This window comes from Ixodes scapularis, unplaced genomic scaffold, assembly GCF_016920785.2.
Source record: "Ixodes scapularis isolate PalLabHiFi unplaced genomic scaffold, ASM1692078v2 PGA_scaffold3__209_contigs__length_174095766, whole genome shotgun sequence".
NCBI lineage: Eukaryota > Metazoa > Arthropoda > Arachnida > Ixodida > Ixodidae > Ixodes > Ixodes scapularis.
Window position 1 is genome coordinate 171534713 of NW_024609868.1, and position 18137 is coordinate 171552849.

Below are 18137 nucleotides of genomic sequence, written 5' to 3' on the forward strand. Positions count from 1 at the left end.
GACCATCACAGGACTCCGGGTCTCTGCCCCCGTTCTCGTGCGTCGCTGGCTGACTGGCGGGCGAATCTGCCTTGCTGCCGCCAGCTCTGACCTTTGCCGGCTTTCCCTGGATGACGCCGTCCTTGTCGCCGCCTCCTTGCTCGCTGCGGGCTCCAACTTTGCGCCTCTGTCCATCGAGTGCTGCTTTCCCGGACGTTTCTCCCTCGGGCGGCCCGATTGTTCCCTCCTTGTCCTTGTTGTCCGAAGCGATTCCCGGAGCCTCCGGCAAGTCCTCACTACTCGACGACCTCGACCAGCCGATGCGCCTTTTCTTGGGCGATCGCGTCTTGCCGACACGCGACGAACCGCACTTGCGCGGCAGCTTTGCAGCCGGGTCCTGGTTCTCCGGACCGTCCCCTTCAATGTGGAACCCGTCTTCCTTTAACTTGTGGGACTTTGGCACGGCAGCATCCCTCTCTGTCGAGGTCTCCTTGTAGGCCACGACCTGTTCCCTCTCTGGGGCCTCTTCCTCGGACTCGAACAGCGGGATCGTCTCTCCCAAGTAGCAGCCCCCGGCCTGTGTCTGTTCTTCGTCGACCGCGTTCCACTTCGTGGTGGATACGTCCACATCTTCGGTCGAGATGCCCTGCGGGGCCTTCCCTCTCGACGTCTCGAGGCTTACTGTCTCACGGTGCGGGGCCCGCAAAAGCTCTAACATTTCTTCCAGCTTACGAATTTCGGCCTCAGCTTTTGTTCTGTACGCGAAAAGCTTATCCGCTCGTTCTTGGGATTCCCATTTTCCTTTAACCATTTCTCTCGTCCAGTCTTGGACAGATACGAAGTCCTGCTTAGCATCCCCTAGCTGAGTCTGTAACCACTCCTTGAGGCTAGCTTCATCGAGACCTAAATCTTGCCCTAAGGCCACTAGCTCCTTAAGCTTCATATTTTGGTCGCGTGGCCCCTTCTAGTTCCTGTTACCGTAGGATACTTTTTCCATACTCGGTCGGCAAGCGGGGCTGTGAGCTCCCGCAACGGCGTCAGCCACACAGCGCACTTCCCACGGCCCAGGCGACCTCAATCTCATCCCCCGCTCCTCACGGACTGAGCCGTCACCGTGGTCAGCAGGTCCTGTCGCGGACGCCAGTTTGTCACAGGTTCGGTGAAAATTAACAATAAAAGATCCGAATGATCCCCATGCAAACAAAATTTATAATTTTGTCTGGACCGCTGACCGGACGATAGGTCCACGCCCTGGTGGACGGACTCACTGTGAGGGGCGAGGAACGAGACGGATACGTTGCGTTAAAATAACGATGGATTTACTTGACTCACGTTCAAGACAACGTACACACCAAATGCAAACAAAAAAATAATAATCACACGCTAACACTGCCCTTCTCGCGCGCGGCGCTTATACACATAGTGAAATTCAAGAAAAAAAAAAACAAAGATCACACCGCTTTTCTTATTGCGAAAGGCGCTACTCACAAAACAAAACCAAAAAAATAATAACCGGCTGAGCAGCGGTCTAAAGGCTTTGTCCACACTGGACAGTACACAAGAACAAACAAACAAAAAAAAATGTATAACACAATAATGACTCTAAATGCTATACAATTCTACTAAAGTGAGTGAGCGAACCTGGGTCCGGAGAGTGGTGTGGGTGACGCGGGCCTGTTGCGACGCTGGTCGAAACGGGGAAGTCTGTGCGTGCTTGGATGCTCCGTGAGATGCTCCTCGGCACCACACTCACCCACGAGCACACACACTTGGGAGGCCTGCAGAGCCGCTCCGAACTCTTCCCGCGTTCCCCCTTCCGCCGCACCCGCTGTCGCTCCCAACTTTCGCGACGCGTCCACCCACCGGTCCAGTCTTCGCATACACTGCCCTGACTCGGCTCGGAATCAAGCCGAGGTCCTCACTTTCTCAAATTCCAGCGGCAGACACCACTCTCCCTTGCCCAAAAAATAATTGTTTCTCTGCAGTGGCAACAACAAAAATACAAAAAAAAAAATCACGTCACACTGGCAAGCCCCGCAGTGAGCCTACCCCAGCTAACCATAAAGCGCACCCCACTCGGACATCTCGAAGCTATCCCCAACATTCCGGGAAGCGAGTCGGCCCATCGCCTCCAACTAACAACCCCGCGAGAAACGTCTTCGAGACGAGGGGGGCCAAGGGGCCATAAAACAGAAAGCGGGCGAGACCCGAACTCTCCCGCTCAACCGACGAGGGGGCCAGGGGCCATAAAACAAAAAGTGGATGAGGCACGAACCCTGCCGCTCAACGCGCGGGGCAAGGGAGCGTCCGACGACCGGATGCGCTCCCTCGTGAAAACTTTAACAAAAGATTTAAAAAAAAATAGTCGAATTCTGTGACACATACCCTACACAAAAGGGATAAGTGAAACACTATCCAGGATTTTTGCAAAAGAACACGTCACCGTGGCCCATAAACCTGTGACCACACTCGGGCGTTTTCTACCTCGGCCAAAAAGTCGTCCACCCAAGGAAAGGGCTCAGGGTGTAATTTACCAAATATCCTGCACCCAGTGCCCCGCCTCCTACATTGGAGAAACTAAAAACTTCCAAGAACGGCTCCGTCAACACAAAAATGACGTACGCAACTTCGACCGCGAACGCAGTGCTCTGGCGGAGCACTGTGAAGTTAATGACCACCGTATCGGATTTGAAGATGCAAGCATTCTGGGTACTGAGACGAACCTACGCAGAAGACAGCTGATAGAATCCTGGCATATTCAAAACACCGCAAATAACATCAATAGGTCTCTAGGCACCTTACCCAGTTTATATGTTCATGGGTTACGAGATACAATCAAGACGGCGCAGGCGAAACGAAGACAACCAGCAATCGACAATGAAGAAGAAGAGATAGCCAGTTCAAAGAAAGACAAAGAAGCTATTATCCCGTTTAGTCGCCCCTGAGGAAGAAACGAACTGTTTCGAAACGTTGGGACAATTTTTCGACTTTTTGGTTGGCGTATTTCTTTATTTTTTACATTTAAATTCACCCAGGCAGATATCTGCCGAACATGTTTACCTTCAAGTATCTGCTGCCATGCCTGTCACGTTAGAGTGAAACCTCAGCTGTCAGCTTACAGTGGAGGCCATCATAATGTGCACTCAGTATTTTTAATCGCAATAGCTAGGTTTTCGTGACTGTCTGTCATTTCCTGTGGGGTTACGAATGTTTGAGGAAATCTTTAGAGCTCGTTTTTCGCCGAGGTGGCAATTTATGAAATTATGAGGGTCATGAGGGCTTCTCAGGCCTCTGTATCATGCATTGCAGCCTCCTTCATTGTTGTTTCGTCTTTTGGACAGGAAATATCGTTTGCAGAATCCCCATGCGTAAAAAACACATTTTATTTTTGTTGAGAACCGAGGGCACGCACATTGAAACTTTTAATCTGAGTGCTAGTTTACAGCATTCATAAAAAAAAAAAAAAAAAGTATGAGAAACGGCCTTGGGGTGCTGATTGTTGAGAGTTTGATTGTGCGCAGGTCCACATTAATTTGGCTCGTCCTTAATTTGAGGCTGGTGAGATGTGAAACCTTTTTTCCCCCCCGACTTTCTCGTAGGCCCGAAGACCTGCGAAGTTTCTTTTCCAAACACGGACCGTTAACCGACGTCTATATTCCCATGGACTACCACACCCGTAGGCCACGCGGTTTCGGTTACGTGCAATATCCTTTGTGTGTGAGCATTGCATGTGCCTTTTCGCCCGCTCGCGTGTGTGCAGTGTGTTGGGGCATCCATTAAGTTTGTTATTTTGTGTAACTGTTGTTTTTGCCAGACCAAGGCACCAAGTGTGGCGTGTAGAGTTAATGATGAGGAGGGATGGCAAGGCTTGCACGGGGCCGCATGCAAGCGCCGTTTCGTGCTCGGGAGTGCCGGTCCCGTCTGTGGCAAGCAAGTGCTGCGCAGGACTGGGCAAGGTTTTCCAAGTCTTTCAGAGACAAGCCTCGAGAGAAAGATAACGTGCAGGTATAGTGAACGGCACTGCGGTGTTTCCTCTTTTCGGAGTGTGTGGGCCTGGAAACTGCACGAATCACATTGAGTGAGTACCAACACGTATCTTTTTGCCTCCGGAGCTGCTCTTGTGGGATTAGCTGGTGCCACGGGACAGCCGAGGGCTTCTCATTCTTGCTTAAGTGGCGCCGATCAACTCACCGTGTCATGCTTGTACTTTTGGGGCAAAATTAGCTATTAGCTATATTTATAGAGCCAAACGTGTAAGGCTGATGCAGTAACTTCTAATAGTCGCCAGTTACTCGACCAAACGTAATGCGCGCACACGTGCAAACTGGGTATGAGTGTGCATTTTCAAGACTTGCTAGAAAAAGTTTGGTTGGGAGTCAACCCGATGCTGCACATGGCTATCTTCGGGAGAAGGGTAAGTTAAGGGTTTAAGTGTGACGGTACGGTGCGTCGCTTCCCAGGGGGTCCCAAGATATTGTTGAAGGATGTTGGTCAGGTACTGAGTGGGACTGTAGACCGAATTTGTGGCTATAAAAGGATCTCTCTGAATTGGGAACAGCGGGAAAGAAGAAATGAACTGCAACCAGTTTGGAACTGTTGAAGGGACTTTATGTGTCCTACACTTCACCGCCGTTTGCTTCTGTTTTGATAACAACAAGGAATCCACAAGACACGCTGTGCCTGCGCTTCCTTTGGCGGTAATAATTTGCGTGGCAGGCCCGAGATATTGCATTGTGGCAGTGAGGCGGGTCTCGGTTGATAATTGTACATCTATCGCTGCCATATTATAATTATGTCAAGATTTAGTGAGTGGGTTCCAAGAGCTTCTTTCTAATTGGCTTGTTTCCTCTCCCTCATCTTGCTGTCAATAGTACCGCAAAGCATGATGTGCGGCATTGGAGCAGAGCAAAGCATGTCCGTGTTAGAAGCGTGTTTGGTTCATGTATGCTTCAACAGGTCTGCGTACTGTCTTTTATGTGATGGGACCGCTGCTTTAGGTAGAAAAATTTTCCCCGCAATTTTGGGGTTGCTGATGGGTTGTTCCCAAGATCATGCGCTGCAATACAAATTGCTGGGATCGGGCTTGGGCTGAGTCGGGCGAGGAATTATAATAAATCGGCAGCAGCCAATTGGGGATGCAATATATTTTCACGTAACCCTCCCATGGAGGTGATGGTGATAACTGATGACAAGTTTTGGCTTTGTGCCAGTTTGCTATAGATCATCATCACTTTCATAGTTTGATAGTTTCAGGGAGATCTTTCGGTACTCTCAGTGCCATTTGAGTGTAGAACATGTCATTAACTCGTAACTTTGCGTCTAAATACTTGAAGAAGATTGCCATGTTTATGATGACGACGAAACCTAGCAACACGTGTTTCACCGGTTACTGTTTAAGAATGGGGAAGGCCCATGTCGCTCGTGTTGCAGCTTTGAGACTCCGTGAAAGTTTACTCGTCTGAAAGTGGACTTTCAGTTTGAGGTTCTTTTAGGACTCTGTGCCCTTGTCAGTTCTTTGTGCCACTCAATTGCCAAGCGTAGCGTCTGCCTTCTTGACTGCCGCCCACATTCGAAGACCTTAGGGATGCGGAAGACGCCAAGTACGCCCTGGACAAGGCACGGTTCTGCGGCCGAGAGATCGAGATCGAGTTTGCCCGGGGAGACCGCAAGAGTGAGTTCCAACACATACCTTGCACATCCTGGAGACCCTTTGCAGATCTGAGGTGCACACGGTCTCTTCGGCACACCGGAAAATTGGCCTGGAAAATGACTGCTTGAATATAGACCTTTTTTTTGCAAGTGCGCCGCCATCTTAAATTGACGTCACTTCCAGTATGGGCGAAAACATTGTTTTGCCTTTGCCACGCCAATAGAAGGCATTTAGGATATAAGCGTAACCGTCACACTTTCTCGTTTTGCCTCCCCTTTATTTTTTTTACTATTTGCAGGTTGAAATGTTGGATTATTTTTTGTCGCCCATACCGGATACGCCTATTAGGTGGCTGGGGACGAGAGTGCACGGAAAAGGTCTATAGTCATTTAAAATTTTCAAGGAAGGTGTATTTTAGTGGCACATTATACTTGGAAATTTCAATGTGTGGCTCTTTTCCTGGGATAAATGAGACCATCACCCTTGGCACGGTCAAGTGCAAACGGCTATGCAGACTACAAAATTAGCGAGGGATGTGCTTGTGGCGCCATCTCCCGAGAGGCACGGCGAACCGACGACGCACTCGGTCAAAAGCAGACGAGTCTGTTGACTGCTTGCTGTGCCTGTCAGGAACTGGTGCCACGAGCCCATTCCTGGCTAACTCGGTCATCAGTGTTGCCCTCTGCCGTTGACCGCAGCTAGGGGGTTTGCCTCATTTGTCGCGGGAAAGGAGTTGCACCTTGAAATTTGGCAAGGTGAAATGCTCCACTCAAAGACATTAAGAATTTTACATTGCTATTAGCATGTGCAGGCACTGATTTGTTTAATGGTCGATTTCAGGGCAAGTTTGATTATCAAGACACTCAATCATGTGACAATCATTAGAGCCCAGTAGAACCAATTCAGCCGGAATAGAGCCTGTCGTGGTTTTAACACGTCGTGTACATAGAATTTTAGTCGTGCCACCTGGAACGACAGTGGTGAAGAGGTAGTGCTGTGAATCACTAAGTCACTTCTTCTTTTTTTTTTTTACCTGCCTTCAGAGGCCGAGATCCCCTCTAACCCTCGTTATTTCATTTTAGACTGTTCTTTGTTTACATGTGCTAGTTTCTGAAAATTTAAGTGTACATAAGGTAAATGTTTGTTTCGCCCTCGATGCAAAAGGTACTACTGAGCATGGATCCAGTGCTGTCTGCCTGCTTCTTGTGGGGGTTCAGTGATGTCGTAACGCCGAGCTGTGATTGGCTCCGATTGGAATGACAGTGGGTAGACCTCACTGCTAGCTGCTTTGAGGTCTACTCTCTATCCTTCCCATCGGAGCCAATCAGAGCTCGGCATTCTGACGTCACCGCAAGCCCTGCGCAACAAGTAGACAAACCTGCGGTCCGCATAGACCTTTTCTTAAACATCCCTATCTACCACGCGGCACTGAAGAGAGCTAGAGAGAAAGGGCAGCACCCGCTCACCCGCATTTGCTTCATTTACTTTGTCGTCTGCTACAACCTGTTCTTTACATATACTTCCTGGCATTCCTCATTGCGCGGCGGACTGTACTGTATGTTTTGCAAATTGCCGCGATTGGTTGACATCCATGTGCTCCGTACAAAAGCAGATGTGCAGGCATCGCTCACAAATGGGTGCAATTTGCAGGCGAGAGAAAACCCTTTTCCGGTCATTGCGATGTCTCTTCGTCATAGTTTCGAATCAGGCTCTGTTTGTTTAGCAGCACAGTCCTTAGTTGCTTCTGGTCTGTAATCTTTGACAATTTCTGTCCTTTTACACTTATCCTGCCACAGGTATCACTGATTGTCATAGTTTCAGGGGGGGGGAAGGGGGGCAGGATTTCGGAGAAATTAAATAGTCTGAAGGGCAAGGCTTTTCACTTCTCTTGAAAGGTTCCTCCTCTTAAAAGAAGTATGCACTAAAGGCGCAAGCTCCTTTGGTCGCTAAATGAAGATGTTTCAAAGCAAAATAACAATTAGAATGCATGTTCCTTCTGCGTCCTACTGTAAACCAGGGGTTGGCAACCTTTTGCTGCAGCGGGCCGGACAGAGAAACTGAAATGATTAACCCACAAATATAAAAGATACAAAAAACCGCCACAAGCTCAAAGTGACACAAGACAAATGTTTCCTTCATTCAGGCGCACGTAAAGTAAGATTCCCGAGCTCTCTCTCAGTAAGGTTTTGTGTCTTCCGTGCGACTCGCCGGGGTGCGAAAATTCGTATTAAAATCCTTAACTAAGAGTCATGAAACATTTTGGAGGCTCTCTTTATTGTATTAGGGGGGAGAGGAGTTCCCAGCAAAGTGGAAGATTTCGGGGGTCAGGAGACGCCAAAACTAAAATGAGATAACTATACTGCTAGGACCAATTGCATGCTCCTATAACCCTGCTAAATTTGTTTGGACAAGGGCGGGATAGTTTGTGGATAAATCAATTTATATGTGGGACCCTCGAATCCACCCCATTCAAAAAGGCCGCCGTGGCTGAAGTTGGCTGGTGACGTCACCAGCCAACTGTGCGGCGTCCCATTTCACATACTCGCAAAACTTGGCTCTCTTGGCGTCTGGGGCTTTGGCTTCCTCGTTTACCACGAAGGAGAATAGGAATCTAATTCCGGGGCATGCTGTTTCAGAGTTAATAAGTCAGGTTTTTCCAGGTTTGCAAGCAAACATATTTCTTGTCCAGGAGCGTGTGAGTGCATGTGTTTGTCGAACCCTCTTGCAAACAGTTGCAGGTTGCTGCAGCAGATGGGGACGGCAGTTCTCTATTCTCGCTAATACTTGCTCTCTGCGGTTTTCTTGTGGAATTGTTTACACCTTAGCCACCTTCGTATGGCAGCAACGTCTCATGCAGCGTCGGCAGCTTTGGATGCATTTTTAGTAGGCGCCAGTTGTCTGACCACTGACAACGCCATCATCATTATTTTTTTCATTATTGCAAACGACTAAAAATTATACCTAGAGATTGCCCCCCTGAAAATATTGAGCCTGAGAACTGCTTATTTGCAGAGAACAAAATATTTTCAAAAAGCTTCATTTGAAACGTCTGCCCAAATGTATGACGTGGTTAGCGAAATGGTGCAGTCCTTGCCTTTTCGAATCCCTCGAAAAGGAAGTGTCATTCAACTTTCTCTGTTTCCTTCTCATCGTTCATGTGCCACTGGGCCAACTGTGAGAGTATTTCACGATGCCTTTTCTTCGCGTGCAGCTGATGCGTTACTTTTCAGTTCCTTTGTTTTTTTAGTGGTGTTAGTTGGTCTAAAACAATTTTTAAAAGGGTAAGGAAGAGAACGACGTGTATCGGCCCTTGGTGAGCGACGTGAGGGGCAATGTTTCAAAGGTGAGAGGTTATCCGGCACCAAAAAAAAAACAACTCGTCCGAGCCGTCCTCGACTTCCCCGTCGCCGCCTTTCAGCATCCTCGGCACGGCCACCGAGTGCCACAATGTCGAGTGTGTGAAGAAAAAGCTAGGAGACGTCCAATGTTTTGCCATTAACACTTCTGCTCTGATTTTTATTTTTCTAAGTGGCAGGAGACATCTCATTTGCACAACGCAAGACGCGAAGTGACACATGCAAACGAAATGTAAAACGGAGCCACGTGCTCGTACAGCATTGCTCCGTGGAAGCTATACTAGCCTCAACAGCGTCACACAGGAAAGTTGGTTTCTTCCTTCAGGCTTCGTAATCGTCCGCTCTCCCCGGGGAAAGCCCTCCCATAGGGGGTGGTAGGTTTCTAGACCGGCACCTAAGGACCGGCGCCAAAGTGTGGCGTGAAGAGTCCGACAAGTTTCTCCTCCCCTCCCAGCCCCGACGGAGATGAGGGGCCGGCAGCAGGGCGACAGGAGGCGCTCGTCCTCGGGCCGCAGCCACCGCGACGACCGGGGCAGCAGGAGGTCGCGCTCCCCTTCGCGCAGGGACCGTGGCCGCAGGTGAGGACCACTTTCTCTTCGTCGGAGACCCTTCCACGCGGTATGGGACACAGTCAAACGCCCCTTCCACGAGCTCTGTTTTTGTCGTACGATTCCCGTCGTCGTAAGGGATGAGTGGCACGTTGTGGAAAACTGAATGCGAGCCACTGTGGAATGCTGCCCCCGCACGATGTGGGAGCCACTCCCGTGCAGTTTCGTTGATCTCGCTCGGTGTTTGGCGTCGCGGAGGTGGAGTCGTGACTCAGTCGGAACACGCTCGTCGAACTGCAGACCGCAGGTCCAGACCCCGATGGAAGCGCGGGGTGACAGTCGGAAACTTGGAGCTCGCTCCGACTGAGGCTCGTGAACAATCTTGGTCGGATCTCGACGAAGGTCGGAGCATTTGTCAAACAGCTGCCCAGGCAGCGAAATGGTGTTGGCTGCCCGCAAAAATTTGTGTCTTACGAAAAAAAACTTAAATGGCGATGCAACTATTTTTTTTACTTTGAGTAATTACCGCTTTGAATTATTCCTTTTTGCTCGTAACTGACAAAAGACATTTTTTTTCTTTCTGCAAGCAATGGTAGTCGCACAATAATGTTTAGAAAAAAAAAAAAAATGAAAGCCGTTTACAACTTTCTGTATTGCCGAATTAGAGTGCAGCTCTTGAGGAGAAGGAGGGAAGGGTACTGAGGGTCACGTGTTCTCGGGGGGGGGGGGGGGGGAGAGGGGTCACGTGACCTGGGGGAGGTTTCACGTGACCTCGGAGGAGGGTCACGACGTCGGGGGGGGGGGGGGGGGGGGGGGGGGGGGTCACGTGTCCTCGGGGGGGGGGGGTCACCGAAGGTACCCAAGGTCCTCCCGAAAGAACCCGAGGTCCTTCGGGAGGACCTCGGGTTCCTTCGGGAAAATGTACCCATAATGCACCGCACGGTTACGCCGACGGCGACGCCGCTGAAGCCGGAAACAGGCACCTAAGAGCTGCGCTCTAGAAAGGCGGCACTTACCCTTTCCACTCTCAGCCAAAACGAGCGGCCACATGATCCTGAGTCAATGATATGCTATGCCACGCGCTGGGGTTGTAGCGATTGAAGCGCTATACCATTTGCGCCAAATTGTGCCAAGAACAAAAGTCCGCTATCGCTTGCGCCGAAATTCAATTTTTGCAAAGAGTTGCACTGCATCTGCACCAAGCTAAACTTAAAGTAATTGCTGGTAGATTTTAATATTCAGAGAAGTAGAAGAAAAGGAAAATGGTATGAATATGTATTCGATGGCGTCTCTACTCACCATATAGTTTCTTTTATCTTTGGTAAGAGCACGGTCAAAGGCTCGAACACACGCACACACACTACAAGCTCAAGTCGCGAGGCATTCGCCGGGCATCACTGGTTTAGCCGACAAAAGAACTTGCCCAGGGTGATGACAAATGCCTCGATGCTGTGCTCTCAACGCTGTTTGATTGGTTCCATCGGCCGGTGTCGTGGGCTGCGTGTGGGCTTAAAGGGACCATGAAATGACCTTTTTACTTTTTCCAGATAACTTTTACATTAAACCGTCAATGTTCACTGAATGCCGAACAGGCATCCGTTTTCGTCTCGGCTTATTAACTTCTACACAAAAAATGATTGAAATATCGACTTTTTCATTCTCTCCAACTGACCGCAAAACAAGCCGTGACATAAACCGTTTCCGGAACCGGAAGTTCTCTCGGCAATAGGAGAATGGGAGTGTTAGCGGCAACGAGTTGGGGTGCGCCGGTAGGTTTTACTGCGCTGATGTCACCGACGTATTTCCTGAATCGGCGCCTCTCATCGCCGCATCGCAGCTGAGCGAAATTCAATGAGATATGTTGCGCTACAGCGACAGCATGGGACTAGTCCCATACGCCGGTATGCCTGTTGGGAAGTGCAGCGAGTCTTCCGGTGAAGACTCCAGAAGTCAACCACCCTGTCATTGTTGGCAGAAGGGCCGGCCCGTGTCAGTCGTTTGCAAAGCGACGTAGATGGCGTTTTTCGCGGCCTCGGAGATGCAGGAGCGAGCCGACGTTAAAAAAGATACGTTTGAACTAAGAGTGTCAGCAAGAGCCACGTAAATACCTGTTTACACTCGGAGCGGACGCGCGCGCTCGATGGAAGTGCTGTATTCGCGCTGTTTGTAAGCGCTTCGGGACCGTTCTTTTACGATTGCAACTCGATACTGACGCGACACTCGGCAAAGAAAGGTCGGACCGGGGTTGTACGTATACCTCCCACGAACTGTTATAGCTCGACAGTGACGTGCAGTCTGTCAGAATAAAAATGGCATACCAATAACAAAGTGTACATACCGTGTTACGAAGGTAATCCATACGGCGTTTATTTCAGCTCTATATCACACAAAACAAGAAGATAGAATCGACGAGAGTCCCTTTTCGACGAGTGTTCGTCAACACTGCCTCGGAAAACAAGGGGAAGAGATTGACCTCACCTCTTAATCTAGAATTGAGGTCAGTGATCAAACTATAATACGGGAAGGGTCCACAAGGGTCGCGCGGGCATATTCCATTTAGCACGCCAGTCGGTCGTAGGCGGACGGTCTTGCGACGAAGCAACGCAGCGCCGAGTCGGAATGCCTGCTAGGCCTATATTCTGAGGAGCTCGCTTCGTCAGAGTCGGTGGATCCAGCGTTCTTGTTCGTCGTGGTCTGTTTTAAGTACTGTTTTCTTGCTGCTTGAAGTCGGCACGTGCGGGAAGAACACGTAGAAAAATAAACGTTCAGTCAGTCAGAGTTTTGAGAGGAAGGAAAACAAAGAAAATGAACGTTCGTCGGCCGCCGCCACCCAAGTAACTGTCGGCCCTGCCCTACTGCGCACGCGCAGTAGTTGCTTCGTTTACCACACGATAGATGGCGCTTGGCTCTCAGCATTATCGAATTTGGCAATTTTCGCCACACATCTCTAATTATGCTACAAAATGTGGATCTGAATATTATTTAACAAAACTTTTAGGAAACATTTGCCGGCTATTTATTGTTTACGATCGCGGAGCTGGTGAGGTAGGCTCTTACCCAATAGGCGACCTGGATTTGGCTGACGTGCTCCATTTCCGCGGATGCATCGTAGTGAACAGGCGAAGGAAGGAAGGCGCAAAAGAGTCGAGTTTTCTTTTAAAAGTTCTATAGCAAATAATTTTTTTTGGCTCCCTATTTTTGTGTTTTTGTGTTTCTTTTCACACCTTTTACGACGTGCGGTGGATGAAACTCGATTTTAAAATCATTTCATGGTCCCTTTAAGACGAAACCATGAAACAAAGTATGGAGACTGCGAGGAGCGAAAGTCCATCCCCTGGCCTCGTCATCGTCCGAATGTTCAGGCTATGTCAGCAGTGTCGGGCGCTAAGAGTCGCGAGAAAAATGTGCATAATAGTGGGATGGCGGCTACTGTAATGAGACAGAACCAGGGCCTTTTACTTTTCGTCCAATCGCGCGATTATCGTGTCTGCCACAGGCCTCCGTGCCGTGGCCACTATGTACCATGGCATTTGCACCACTCGCACAAACCTTTACTGCCCAACACTGGTGCGTGGTTCCAGCCTCACAGCTTTGCACCGGAGTGCTAGGAGCAGCGGCTGACACGGGGGAGCGCTGGGTTTGCGCAATAGGCTCGGAAATTACGCTCAGTATTATTACGGGCCTTCTTGATTGTAGGTTAATATCTAATTTTAAAAACTTGCTCGAAGAATGGGGCAAAAACGCTGGTCTGTACTCGAATAAATACGGTAGTCAAAGTAGTTCCCGTGCTGCGGTCAATCGAAAGGGTAGTGAACTTCGACTCAACTCTGGCTCCAGCGCTGCTCAAGCTTGGGGGGACTTTTTTTAATGCGAAAGCATTAACGGTCCTGAAGACTGCCACTGCCACTGTCTCACCTGAGCGGCAGTCTCAGTGAGATAAGGCACCTGCTCCAAGCAAAATGGGACGGACTACTACAACCGCTTCCTTCGCCTTTGTCCGTGAAGCCGCCCCACGTTCGTCGATGGGGTTGGTTGTCCCTCGACGGGCTGCGGTTCAAATCTGCGGCACCTTGAAGCAACTCCTCTATTACTGATATGATGGGTTTATTGCATATTTACAGCAAGCAGCATGTGTAGTCACATTCGAAGTCTGTCCCCCTAACAAAAGAATCCCCCGCTTTTATAACGTTCACCCAAGGGCGACTACAAGACGTCCGTCACGTAGGCCGCGTGGTCCGCATGCAGCTAGCAGTATCGTGTGTCGCCGGAACGTGCCACACTGCCGTTCGAATGAGGCGCTCGTGGGCGAGAGCTTGGCCGTCCCGACCATAGGAAGCAACGGGGCGTGTTGTCGGCCGCGCCCAGTACTGCAGGCCAAGGCCGGAACGTGATGCCGCACACGCAGCCCCTCCGAAAACTACACCAGTGTTCCCCGGCGTGTGCATGGTTGAGGTCATTGCAGTCAGTCCTTGAGGTTTACGCCGTTGCTCGGTGCTGCATCGATCAAAGGTGTTCCGCCGCCGGATGTTGCATCTTGAGCATGACGGGATGGCCTTGCCTGCTCCAACCACGCGCTCCATTCATGTCGGGAGTTCCGTACATGCGCGGTTAAGCCCGACAGACGAATTCTAAGAAATAACAGGCTTAAACCGAGACACCCACGGAGCTGGCTTACTGTTGCTCTCAGTCCAAACAAAGGGTCAGGCATGGTTACTAGGCACCTGCTTCAAGCTGTTTTTGCCTGGACAATACGTTTTTCTTTGTTTCCTCTCTTTTGATGTCTTCGGCAGCCTGATGACTGTCGAAGACATCACAATGTCTTCGACAGTTATCACACGATACACGAAAGTCATCACACAATGTCGAAGACATCATTGACACAATGTCGAAGACATCATTGACAGAATGTCTTCGGCGTCGACAGCTGTAATGGCATCATGTTTATCCGAGACATGTCACCGTAACCAAGACCTTTGTCGTTTCTAGATGAAAAATTGCTGTTTGGACAGAGCTCCAAAGTAAAACCAGTCATGCTATTATTGCTAAAAAAATCTAAAAATACAGTTAAAAATCAATTTTGTAAAACCAAGTTTTACGAATTTCCTGATCTAACCAACAAATTTTGATTCTCCTGCAATGGTTTTATGAATTCAAAGTAGCTTCATTAAGTGACCATCAAACCTGATTAACGAAGCATTCCCCAAAAAAAATTTAAGAGGTAATTTTACATTTATATTGTTTGAGTGCCTTGAAATGTATTGGTGCCATTCCTAAGGTGACCTCAAGGCTTAGTGTAGCTTTTATGGAACTGTACGTCGTGACCGACGCAGCGCCGAAGTGAGTGCTTCGAGTTTGGAGTCAACTATACCAGGTGGCGACAGTGGCAGACGTGGCCTCTAGTTACTTCATGTCGTGTGCAACTGATGGTGCATGTGACATACCTGCTGCACAGCCGAATATTGGGAGAGTTTGGCCAGTGGGTGTGGCGACAAAGGCGCTGGAGAATAGAAAAGTAAATGAAAGGGAGGAGAGCGCCGAAGGAGCGAGAGAGAAAGAAGGGAGCAGAGAGGAGACGACCGCCATTTTTGAGCAACGCTGTCGGAGACTAGTCGGAGAAGGGCGCTGCTGAGGCTACGCGTCGTCTGCTACGGGCCAACTTCTTTTTCGCCTGAATAAAAGCTTGTGGTCATACGCCGAAAAATATTCTTTTATTAGCTTTTTAACCCACAGAGGAATAACAGAATGTCATTTTCTTGCCAGAGCCAGCGATATAAAAGGCAATAATAGAGATTTAGATGCCGATCCCACGCATTCCGCCGGGAGGATGATCAAAGATGGCGGCCCTCCCCACTCAGGTGGGAGCAGCCGGGAGTTCACGCGCATGCGCCCATGCCTCTCGCTCCACGCCACGTGCTGATTGGCTCACTTGGGAGGAGAGCATTGCGGTGGCGAGATCATAGACTGACCAAACTCTCCCCATATACGGCTCTGACCTGCTGGTGTCAGTCATCCACGTAGATCGTGCTTGCTTATGAACGGTTCTCTTTATTCTTTTTCAACTTCTTTAGTCGTTTAAGGAGGACACTATGAAAAAAGGGTCAACTCTAGAACCTTTGGCTTAAAGGGATACTACAACGAAATTTCGGCGCTCATTTCTTGGTCTATATGTGTTCAAAGGAGCAGCATCACATCGAACACACCAATATCTCGTTAAAAATGTCACGAAAAGGAATTTTAAAACGAATTAAACGATTAGCAAAGAGCACCTGGTGGATGTCGCTAACTCCTCGTTTGTGATGCCCATCTAGGAACCTTGGCAGCTAATGACGGAGGTTTTCTCGCCTCCGGCCACGACGATAGAAGAGGGGCAGGAGGAACTCCCCTCTTCCCGAGAATGCCTTTTGTGTGTCGCAGAAGTCGCTATTGTCCCCCTACAGGATTACAGAAGATTAACCCGTCACTCAAAATTCATACAAAAGCAGCCGCTTCGGTGGCTAAAACAACTAGGCCATCCTCTCGACGACAGCTTCGCGGTAGCTTCGCTCGTCCTGAAACGACCTACGTCACGATTGCGTTGGATGTCACATGGTCTCCGCTGGGCCTTCTTCGAGCGCTTGCCAGAGTGGGCCGTTTATAACGAAAAATACAGCCACCAGGCTCAAAATACAAATGTGCGATTGTCATTTACGGATATTGTGGATCATATTCAACCTGTTTTTGAGCACGACGGGAATATTCCAAATTTCGTTGAAGTATCCCTTTAATATGAATGCGATTTGCAGTATATACTGAGAGTAGCTAGGCAGAATGCAGTGCAAACTTTCATCTCTGTACAGTCGGGAACCATTTATTTTGGACCAGGGACTGAAGCAAACGTCCAAATAATAGAGCAATCCCGAAAATCAGCAGATTAAAAAACTTGCCTTATTACTTCAAAGTATTCTAAAAAATTGTGTCTAACAATGTAAATATTTTTAAAAGATTTTTTTTTTTTTTTAATGGCAGTGATAAGAATTTTTTTTGTGGGAGTTTTGCAAGTGAGTTGATCTGTTGGAAGCGTGCGAGAAGACTCTCTCCCTCCTATGCTCTTACACAAAAGAAGTGGACGTAGCGAGTGAATGAACAGAATGAAAGAGTGGGGCGGGAACCGTGCCCTGTCCTCCAGAAACCACTTCAATCCAAATCAAAGATGACTGCATGCCCCGGGGCAATAAACACATTTAAATAACGCTTCAGGTGTAAAAACAGCTTATTTATCGGCAGCGGCGGTCCAGAAAATTCGCAACCTTGGGGAACCCACGTGGGTACTCTGGGAAACCTTCCTAAGGACGCAGTTTTGAGAGCCCATGATGTAGACCAATGGTTCTCAGCCATCAATGTTTCGCGGACCCCTTGTGGATCAGCAGAGATGATGGAGGACCCCGTTTGTGGTGAGGGGAAAAGAAAGGTACAGGTTAATTATGGTAATGATTTAAGGAACGGATATAACTAAGGGCTAGTGTGAAGTAGACTTTGCTCATTGACATGCACACGAGAAAACTTGCCCGAAAATTTGAATGTTTCTTTTCAATTTGAATAAAAGACAACTTTTATTGCCAGGCCAGACTGGTAAGGCAGGGCTTTTGGACCCCTAGGATGCCTTCGCAGACCCCCATTTGAGAACCACTGATCTAGACACTGCACAAGATGTTAAAACGGACATTTGGCCACTTCATTAAGAGTTCATAGTGAAAGACTTTGCTTTGCACAAGATCTTTTGCTTTTCTGAGGCATTGGAAGGGATTCGTGTTTGGCAGTGTGTGTCCTGTCAATTGTGTGGGGACATTTGCTGATGCGCCATGTTTAAATTGCAGGTCAAGGTCGTACACCAGGTCGAGGTCCAGGTCACGCTCCCACTCGTCGCACGGTGGACGCAACGACCGGCCCCGGAGCAGGGACCGCTCTCCGTACCGGGCCCCGGACAGAGGCTACGACAGGTCCAGGAGCCGGTCCCCAGAGTGACTCCCGAGATGCCCCCACCTTGTGTACTCTCATTAAAGACCTCGGCACACTCCCCCGTAGAAAGGTTGTGCCGAGATGGTGGAGCCAATGTCTGTTGGAGACGTCGGCCGCCCACCTCGAAATTACGCTCGGACTCGGTTTCTTTTGGCACTTAATTGTTTGCATCAACATTTTTCTGTTATTTTTATCAAGATGGAGACTCTGGCAAGTTGGTGATTTGTTAAGAACAACAGCACAAAAGGACCGGGACAATGGAGGAAGTAGGCAGAATGACAAAAGCCCTGACTTGAGTCTCTTCAAATCCGAAATGTCAGTATGACCCATAAAACCATTAAGGGGCCCCTGCAATCCTATTTAAGCGTCTACCTTTTTTGCGGTTTCCACGTCCCTCGGGGTTTGGGCGAGCCAGCGGGCACGGAGAGAGTAACTATACACTCCGTGCGACGCGACCGCCGCGCCGCCGCGCGGCCGTTACCGAAGGTAGGCAGTGAGAGCCGCAGCGAAACGAAACCACAACGCATACATTGGTACGCATTGAAGTCGGAGCGGTGCGGTTGCGCTGGGTTGGCAGCATGAACTGCTGCGTCGTTAAGTGCTCCAATA

The 18137-nt window shown here is 49.2% G+C and overlaps 1 protein-coding gene across 1 annotated transcript in view; it reads left to right on the top strand.

Moving 5' to 3' along the window:
* LOC8025640 (serine/arginine-rich splicing factor 12) overlaps positions 1-17656 on the top strand; it is a 33590-nt gene extending 15934 nt beyond the window's left edge. The window contains exons 2-5 of the mRNA XM_029983706.3: positions 3579-3683; positions 5547-5650; positions 9440-9563; positions 17387-17656. Of these exons, the coding sequence (XP_029839566.1) occupies positions 3579-3683; positions 5547-5650; positions 9440-9563; positions 17387-17534 (481 nt within the window). The 3' untranslated portion in view covers positions 17535-17656. The remainder of the gene's footprint in view (positions 1-3578; positions 3684-5546; positions 5651-9439; positions 9564-17386) is intronic.
* The last annotated feature ends 481 nt before the right edge of the window (positions 17657-18137 follow it).